Genomic DNA, 8,670 nt, shown 5'->3' with positions numbered 1-8,670 from the left:
CGGCAGCGTTTATCCATGCAGTGCCAGGTGGAGGATGATTGTAAAGCGCAAACGTTTCGTATTTAAAGAGCAATAAATAAAAATAAATAGGATGGATGTGTCCTGCTGCAGAATGGTGACCGTCTATTTTGCCAAAATGCGTAAAAACCCAAGTGTTTGGGGTGCACTCGTGTCCGATGGGCCCAAGGGACACAGCAAAAGGACACAGGGTTCTGTAGTGCTTCTGGGGCAAAACCTGGGGGGAAAAAGGGGGGAAAATGCTCACTACATAGCTCACACGTGACAAATCCTGCTCAAATCTTCTCCTTCCTAAGTCTGGATCGCAGACCTGCTCTCATCCGTAACACGCGAGCTGGACAGATCGTGCTGGTTTCTACAGGAGAGAGGGACAACAAAGGGTCAAAACAGGCACTGGTCCCAGGTCACAAGGGCTGCTCCTTTCTAAAATAAAGGGTTTGGGGGAATTTTTCCTTTTCTTTGGAAAACAGAAGTTTGCTGAACCTCTCTCTACCTAATGGGAACCGTTACAACCTTGCTCCCTCACTGGGTGTTGCTCTCTAGGGACGCAACCCTTATAAAACTGGAAAAAAACGTTGAAAAACGTTGCTTTGGGGCCTTCTCTCAAGAACTGCCTGTCGTGCCAAGCAAAATGTTGGGGCATGGGCAGGACTGCGGAGTTTTCAGGATTCTGGCAGGAATTTGAGCTATTCACGTGTCCCCTTCCTCATCTGGAAAGCAGGAGACACGCTCTGCCACGGGCCTGTTTTGCTTGACATTGTTTGAGTGCTGAAACACCCCGATTTCTAACAGGAAAGTAACGCTGTAGCTCCAGCACTGTGACAAGGCAAGGAATGAACATCTCCACCACCCAAAGCACAGGAGAAAACAATAAAAAACAAAAKAAAWTWAAAAAAAAAAAAAGACCCTTCATTAGTGTTTGCCAYRAGYGGCTGGGTGCCCCYGGTTGCGTCGCCCCGCGGCGCCCGCCTCAGTTCGCCCAGGATTTGCGGTTCTCCGCGTTTCTCTGGCCCTTCTCCGGCCGCACGGATCCTCCCTCGGCCTTGGCCAGGGCCGTGAGCGAGGCCAGGTTGGAGGCCGAGGCGGAGAAGCTGCCGCTGCTCCTCCTGGAGTCTCCCTGGAGCCGCAGGCCGGCGCTGCGCCGCCTCGCCGCCCCCGGCGCTTTCTTCACCCTGCCCGGCTTCACGAGCAGCCCGTAGCCCGGGTTGCACCTGAAATACTGTTTTCCTCCGATGGAGCCATCGTTCTTGCCTGCGAGAAGGGAAAGAAAAGGGATTCTGTCAGCTTAATCTGGTGGGTTTTGTTTCAAGGAGAGGTGGGAAGAGGGTGCCCTGAGCTAGAGGGTGAAGTTGGCAGCAGAGAGATGCAAAGTGGGCAGCGATACACTGGGAAATGTCCTCAAGTCCTCTAACACCCACAGGAGTAAAGAATTGAGAGTAGCTTCCAACAGCAGTACAGAAGATAAGAAATATCAGGTGGTTTTATATCCAATTTCTTTCTGCTGATGCAGTTCTCCCCTTCAAAGCTTCAAATTCTCCCCTTCAGAGCTTCAAAGCTCTAAGGAGCAATGACCTGGGTGCCTGGGCAGTGACAGTTCCCTTTTGTAAAGCAAAAGCCCCAGAACGCAACAAACTTTTTGGTGATGTGGCCATCTCTTTGGTTTTATGTGTTCCCTTCTCTCTACACCTATTCCTATGATGGACCAGATTGATCTCCCTGCAGCCAAGAACCCAGCCCTCAATCCTGGTTTGTAGTGACAAGGATAGAGGGCTTTTGGCCATACTTCCTAAAGCAAGTGTCAGGGCCTTTGGAAGCCAGTTATGGTCCAACAAACCAGAGACTTAACCCATGTGGAAACACAAAAAGGAAAAAAATATCCAGTAACATCAGCAGCTGAGTCCTCAAGAAGATCAAAAACCCCTTTGCCATTAGCTTCCTCCATGGAGAGCTAAGCTGGTGCTCACCAGGTTAGGACAAAGAGCTTAGCAGATCTCACACTGTGGAGCAGCCGAGGCAGGGCAGCTATATGTGTGTGTATATATATATATATTTATATTTATATATATATATATATATATTAAATATAGCATGAATTCAGGAATGAGAATTGGGACTAGGACTCTCACACACGTTCCAGCATGCTTTGCTTGCTGGAATGACAAAATCCAGCGAGATTTCTATTCCTTCAGCTGGAAACACATCATTCACTTCAGCTTTTCCAAGCAACCCACGTGCCAGGAAGGTACCTGCTTATTTAAGYTCGAGCCCCAGACCCTTGACACCACTTACCTTGGTGAGAGCTGCAACGCCAGCTTGGTTAAAAGAATTAAAAAAGAGTTTTGTGGGTCCTAAACCAACCTTCTGTCAAAGGTTTGAAATGAATAAAGGTTAAAGGAATAAAGGTTTCTTGTCAAATAAATATGTACTTCTATATACCAAAGCATATTTTACCTGAAGGTAAATCCAGTTCCACGCCAACCCACGTTCCCTCTTGAAAGTCTGTGGGACCAACGTATCTAACGATGCCCGTCTTATTTGCGCCGACCGTGACGTATTCGCCCTCTTTCAGCCACTCGGGAATYTCGTTGGCATCTTCGGAGTCAGAAGCCGCTTCCAGCTTTTCGTCCGCCGCCTCGGCCCCGTTGTGGCCCAGTCCTCGTGCGGAGGGCGAGCTCCTTCTCTCCCCTTCCTGCAGCTCTTCGGTGCTCAATGGACACGTGGTGTCCGTGCCCAGCATGCTGGAGAAGGACTTGAGCTCGGACGTCTTGACTTTCTGGATTTTGAAGGGGGAGGCTGCAATGCTGGCTTGGGAAAACGGGTCGGGATGAGGTTGTGGTTTGGGACCTGCTTCRGTTTTCCCAGGGGCTTGTCCTGCTGGTTCCACTGACTGCTTGGGTGGCAACTCCTCCTTTGGAGTGGAGGTGGAAGGAAAAGGTTTCCCATCAGTGGCTCCAACGGCATTGTTTACCTGTTCGCTCTGAGCCACGGGAGAACCAAAATGCCTGGATTTCAAAGCCTCGCTCCCGTTCACCTCCGCGCTGCCTTTACGCCTCGCGTGAGCACCTGGAAGGCTGGAGGGAGGGAGCCCCTCTCTCCTGGCGGCGGGAAGGCTCTCCGGGGAGCAATCGGAGGGTGCAGGCGCCTCGCAGGGCACGTGGGGCCCGGCGGGAGCCGGCAGGTCAGTGCCCGCGAGCGCCCCGGCCTGCGCGGCGGCCTCGCTCCCGCCGGCGAGCGCGTCCGACAGCGTGGCCGTGGAAACGCTGTGGGAAAAGTAGCCGCTGGAGGCTTCGCTCAGCGGGCTCGGAGGCCCCTCCTGGGACTCCTGCGCCTGGACGTCTCTGGGTCGCTGCTGCAAAGGCACTTGGGGAGGCTTTTCCGCAGGCTTTTCCGCCTCGGAGGCCTGCACGGCCATTTCGAACGGCTGTTTCCCCGCTTGGCTAGTCTGAAAGACAGCAGGTCAGACAGTGACTGTGGAGATCTGATATCCAAAATACCTGGGCTAGAAAGAGAATGAAACACAAGGCCTTTGGGAAGCTCCAAGCGTYAGGCTTATCTAAAGCCCGGGGTAGCTGCCACCTCCAAAAGGTGCGGGCTGATCCGCAGTCAGCTTCAACCAACCTCGTAGGATCGTCAGCTCATTTCTTCCATTAATAAGAAAAGTGTCTAGCAAAAGAAATACGTCCCCCAATATTTACTGAAAAATTATTTATATTACAGGAATGGCCATTTGCTGTTTGAATAGCAGGATTTATAGGAAATGGGAAACAGCCATGATCTATAAGTCTCTCTCCGTTATTTGGCTTACCTTTCAGGATGGATAAATCATGGCTTTCCCACTAAACTGTCACTTATGTCCCTGTTCCCAAATGCCATTTCCCACCTCAATGTCGCCGGCGCCGCACACTTTGAGAGTATGAAATTAACTGCACCTCCCGAGATTAACAGCCCATTTTAGTGATGTATTGCTCAGCTGTAAAGTTTACTAAATCTGAYAGATCAATATCTTTTGCCAGCGCATGTACTCTAAAAAATTAGGATGTCTCTAAATCTCTTTGGGAGGGAGGAGGCTGCTGATACGAAGGGGAGGGTGGGAAGCAGAGGGGGATTTGAGCCCTTTTTTCTTTTCACGCCAATATCATGAATTGGTCTGAAATGTAAAACTGAGATTTAAGTACAACACTGCAAACAAGGGCCACGTTCTGTTCATAGCAAGCTTCAGAGTTTAGCAATTTGCCTTTTAAAGCAGCAAAACCAGTAAATTTCAGCTAGTTAGCTGCTAATGCAATCATATGATTAGCCAGGCTTTTCAAATATAAAAGTGTAATGAGCAGCATACGGGGAGCAGACTTTTGCAGGACCTAATAAAACAAAAGCAACACACGCTGCACTTAATGGTCCYGGAGTGAAGCACCAGCGAAACTGCAACAGGTTTTCAAGCCACTCTCCCAGCAGCTGCTTTTTCTTTCCAATCATGGGAACAGGAAAACTGCAGCATCATGTCCGAGGGTCAACTCACCTGTTTTATCTTCATTGCACTGGCATCAATACTGGCAGACTGAACCATAATTCGGGGGACRGGCTGCAGGGATTGAAAAGCACAGCATCACTCACTTAAAGGATTAAATATTGTCAAGCAGGTATAAGTGTAGAGAAAAACATTAAAATTTATATTTGCAATTCTGGAATAGCAAGCAATCCTTTGTCACACCCGGACAGGGTGTTGCTATTTTAATGCATTCTGCTGACATGCTTTGCAGGGTCAAATAAATGCCTTAAACAAGGTAACACGGGCATCCTTGAATGCTAACGCATACAGCAGCTGCAAATTCATAGTGCACCGAGTTTCCTTTTGTGCAGTCATTAAAAGCAGACCACTGAGCAACGAGATGACAAAGTGCTCTGAGGTCACGCTGGTCTGGCTACAAAAATCTTCTTTCTCCATTCCTTCTGCCTTAAGCCATTTTAGATTTTAGCAGTATTTACTTTAAACCAAATAGGAAGCAAAAATATGGCACTGTCTTTTCAAGTCAGGACATCTCCACYGCAGGTTAGAGTGAAGAATACCCAGCCCTTGCTAACCTCCATATATTGCTCCTGTCCCAGGAAGACAACTTCTCATTTTCTAAAGGATCTTCTCCCTTTTGACAGGATCTGCTCCTTCAGAGGAGGTTTCACTATGAATGTTGCTCACTTGCTCCGTATGCAGCTTCCTCCCCTTCCCCCCATTTTTTTTATATAAATTAAAGATCTGAAATAATCACTTGAAACAGTCTCATGAGGCTGTAACTGCAAATCGTGACACTTGACTACAAATCTCAGGATAAGGTTGSGATATCATGCACTGCAGACAGGAGAGGGAAAGGGACCATCAGTTTAATGCAGAACCTCAAGGAATGAAAGCACGAAGAAAAGGAAAAAGGAGAAAAAACACAGAAACATCTCTCCTCAGCACAGTTAAATAATGCACTGCAAGTTCAGGCTCAGACTTTCAAGCAAAGAGCTCTTTAAAAGGTGATATATTATAAAATTTGGGAGCAGTCTGCTTTTTTTTTTTTCCCTTTTCTTTTTCTTTTTTCTTCCTGGAAGGGAATGGAAAGTCCTTTGGCAGGAGATTTGCAGGCAGTGCTAGTTTCCAAGGCAGCTCTACCTTCCAGCTGAAGAGTAAGGTACTCTTCTCTTGCATCCTTCCTAAGGAGAGTAAAGCGGGAGTCTGACTAATCCTCTTCCAAAAAAACAGAGATAAACACGGGGAAGAAGAGCAGCTATTACTTATGCAGCGACTGGCAGTTATTAAATAAAAACATAGTTGTTCAAAGTAAAAATAAAGAGACAAAAGACAGAAAACAACAACTTCACAAGTGGATCCCAACCATTTTGCAAAGAYTGGAGGGTGGGCTCAATAAAAGCAAGTGCAGAGCAGCACGTTTTGCTTATCTTCAAACCTGCTGATGGAGAGTCAGCCACTGAAGTGGCCTCCAGAGCAGCCTGACTTGGCTTTAAGGTGCCCAAGAACCAGCTTTTTGTGGTCAGGCACTTGGAGCTAGTTCTGGGAAGCTGGGGATGACCAGAATTAGAACGCACCAATGATGCCTAAAACCAAACCTAGCTTAGGACTGGAGTAAGGTTCACGATGCAGTGGGTTTGAGGCAGAATTCCTGTTCCCTGGAGTTTCAGGTGTAGATAAACTAAAGCAGCAACATTCTAAGGTGGACTATGAGCAAATGACGTCAAAGAGCAAGTATATACCAATAAAACGACTATATAAATTAATAAAACAATACCAGCTTGTGAATTTAGAGACTGCCTGGAAGAGTGAGGTGCCCCAACACATCTCAGATGTGCAGGGATAACTCAACAGCCATGTGTTCTGCACAGGTTAGAAAGGAAAGGGACCATCTTTCTTATGAGTGGATCCTGCAAGTGTTGGGTTCAACAGCATCATGGCATTCCCGGGAATWGGGGATGTGGCAGAATGGGAATTTTCTGCTCTTCAACCATTTGATCCACAGCAGCTGGGCTAGTCATTAAAGGCCATGCAAAGGCATGGGGCTAAATGACTGTGCAAGTGACCACTCTTCCTGTGCTGCAGGATCCCTGAGCGTGGGCAGGCAACAGTGGGATTTCAAGCTCTCCATGACTGCATAAAAATATCAAATTTGACAGAAAAAGAACCTGCAGTCATAAGACTCCAGGACTAACCCTAGGCAGGCACCTCCACAGGACCTAAAACCTTCTACAGAGCTGCAGCTGAACCCCAGTTCAGCTGCCTAATACAAATCAACCCAGTTCAACATCTTGGTGTTCAGCCCATCGCCAAAAACGACRTATTTTGGCATTTCAGAAAGGCCATATGAAGCGGAACTATCGTCCTCCTGGTTTCTGATCAATCCAGRAGGAGAAGCAGGGCCATTCCAATAAAACTGGTATCTAAAACCAAGGTCTGCTCCTTGGTTTTAGGGTACTTTTTGKCCCACTTTCTCCCCATCTTTGGGAAGCGCTCCGAGGCTCAACATTATTACCCGGACACAAGCACTTGGAGTTGGAAGAAGAAAATATATTTAATGCTACTTCTCCGTTCCTTTGATTTCCTTTCCTCTCTTTAAAAGAAACGCAGGAAAGTGTATTTTTTTTTCCTTTTTTATCTCTCAAAAACCTTCCCTCTCCCAGCATGCCAATCCCTGAAACCTAAAACCGCAGCTGATATCAAATAAAACCRTTCCACTTTAATCATTCCTCATCAATGGCTAAGATGCTGTGCTCCTCCTGAAAGGCTGACAAACCTCCAAACTCCTACAGTAACTTTGCCAAGCGACGTTTAGAAGAACATGGAGGGGAAAAAAAAAAAAAAAAAAAGCAATTATCCAAAGTGGCACTTGCCCAACTTTGCTGTTGACAAGAAACAGATACGTAAAAAACACCCCCTCTGGGGGAGCAAAATGTACTAAAACAAACTTTCATCGTGAAATGCAGTCAAGTTACCTGCTGGGGGTATTAAAAGCAACGCGTTTGACACCTTTGCTCTGTGAAGTCATTTGCTGGCYGAAAAATATTTCTGAATTTACAGCCAAATTCCGTCACTGAGCGCGTGTAGATGGCGGCTGTCGGGGTACACATGTATTTACCCTGCAGCAAAACACGACCCTTTTACAGAGTTAATTTTTGGCACGGTTCCTTCAACAGAACTGACAAAATAGGGAGCATGAGCGAGTATGAAAGCGATGCAGTTTGAAACAGCTTTGAAYCAAAATGTAGAGGAAAAAATCTCTTTTAATGAGCTTCTATTCCAGGTCTGTCTGCTCCATATAMCCTGGTGAGATGGGTGCCCAGTTTGCCCATGTTTTGGGGGTGACCTGGACACCAACCTGGAMTGGTGGAGGGCTTGAAGGAGGAAGGAGAACATGCACCTCACTCTAGATTCAGAGGCACCCTGAACCCCCAGATAAACCTTCTCCACACCATATAYTACAGAGGTGACATGGCAGCCTCTTCCAGGGGCTCCAAAATCTATCGTATCTCAACGTCCTTCAAGATTTTGGAAGCCGACCCCGATGACGGTGACCAACGTTCGAAGCCTTTCGACTCGATGGCAGGCGATGAGGTTCTCCAAATGTTAATACTTGCAGAAAATGCAGATCCTGCAACCTCCAGAAATGGTCCAGGGAAGGTTATAGCTGATGCAATCCTAAGGGACATCACCAGCAAGCTTGCACTGCTGTTGTTGTCTACGTTTTCACCATCTGCAGATGGGAATGACTAAGCTCAAGGACTGTCACTCTGGCAGTATTATGCTCAGATCACCACCTTAAAAGCAGCTCTTGGAAACTTCTCCAGCAGGGCATAGCGGCTGCTTCATTAAATGGGGATTTAAGTCAGTTTTGAGCACTTGGGATAAAAGACTTTTGCAAGCCACGCGCAGCAACGCGGTGAGATTTCAGAATCCCCTAATACACAGCCAAGAAAGTTGCATCCATTTCACAAAAAGCTCCCCTTCCAACAATAATTCCTTCTTGTCCTTGATTTTAAAATCATTTTAAAGCCAATCTTCAAAATATAAAATCTCATTTATTTCCTGAGGAGATCTGAAATCCAAGTACTTTTTTTTTTTTTTTTTTTTTTTTTTGAATTTAAGTACAATCAAGGTTATAACCTGCT

The 8,670-nt window shown here is 46.9% G+C and overlaps 1 protein-coding gene across 1 annotated transcript in view; it reads right to left on the bottom strand.

Annotated features, from left to right (window-relative positions):
* Positions 1–988: 988 nt before the first annotated feature.
* The window catches only part of KIF13B (kinesin family member 13B), a 93,977-nt gene continuing 86,295 nt past the window's right edge, over positions 989–8,670 (bottom strand). The window contains exons 38-40 of the mRNA XM_026040895.1: positions 4,535–4,597; positions 2,470–3,460; positions 989–1,269 (exon numbers count right to left, since the gene is read on the bottom strand). Coding sequence (XP_025896680.1) covers positions 989–1,269; positions 2,470–3,460; positions 4,535–4,597 — 1,335 coding nt within the window. The remainder of the gene's footprint in view (positions 1,270–2,469; positions 3,461–4,534; positions 4,598–8,670) is intronic.

This window comes from Nothoprocta perdicaria, unplaced genomic scaffold, assembly GCF_003342845.1.
Source record: "Nothoprocta perdicaria isolate Ctin4 unplaced genomic scaffold, notPer1 scaffold_101, whole genome shotgun sequence".
NCBI classification, from domain to species: Eukaryota; Metazoa; Chordata; class Aves; order Tinamiformes; family Tinamidae; genus Nothoprocta; species Nothoprocta perdicaria.
Note: the sequence above shows the minus strand (reverse complement) of the source record. Positions and strands in the feature narration are given on the sequence as shown.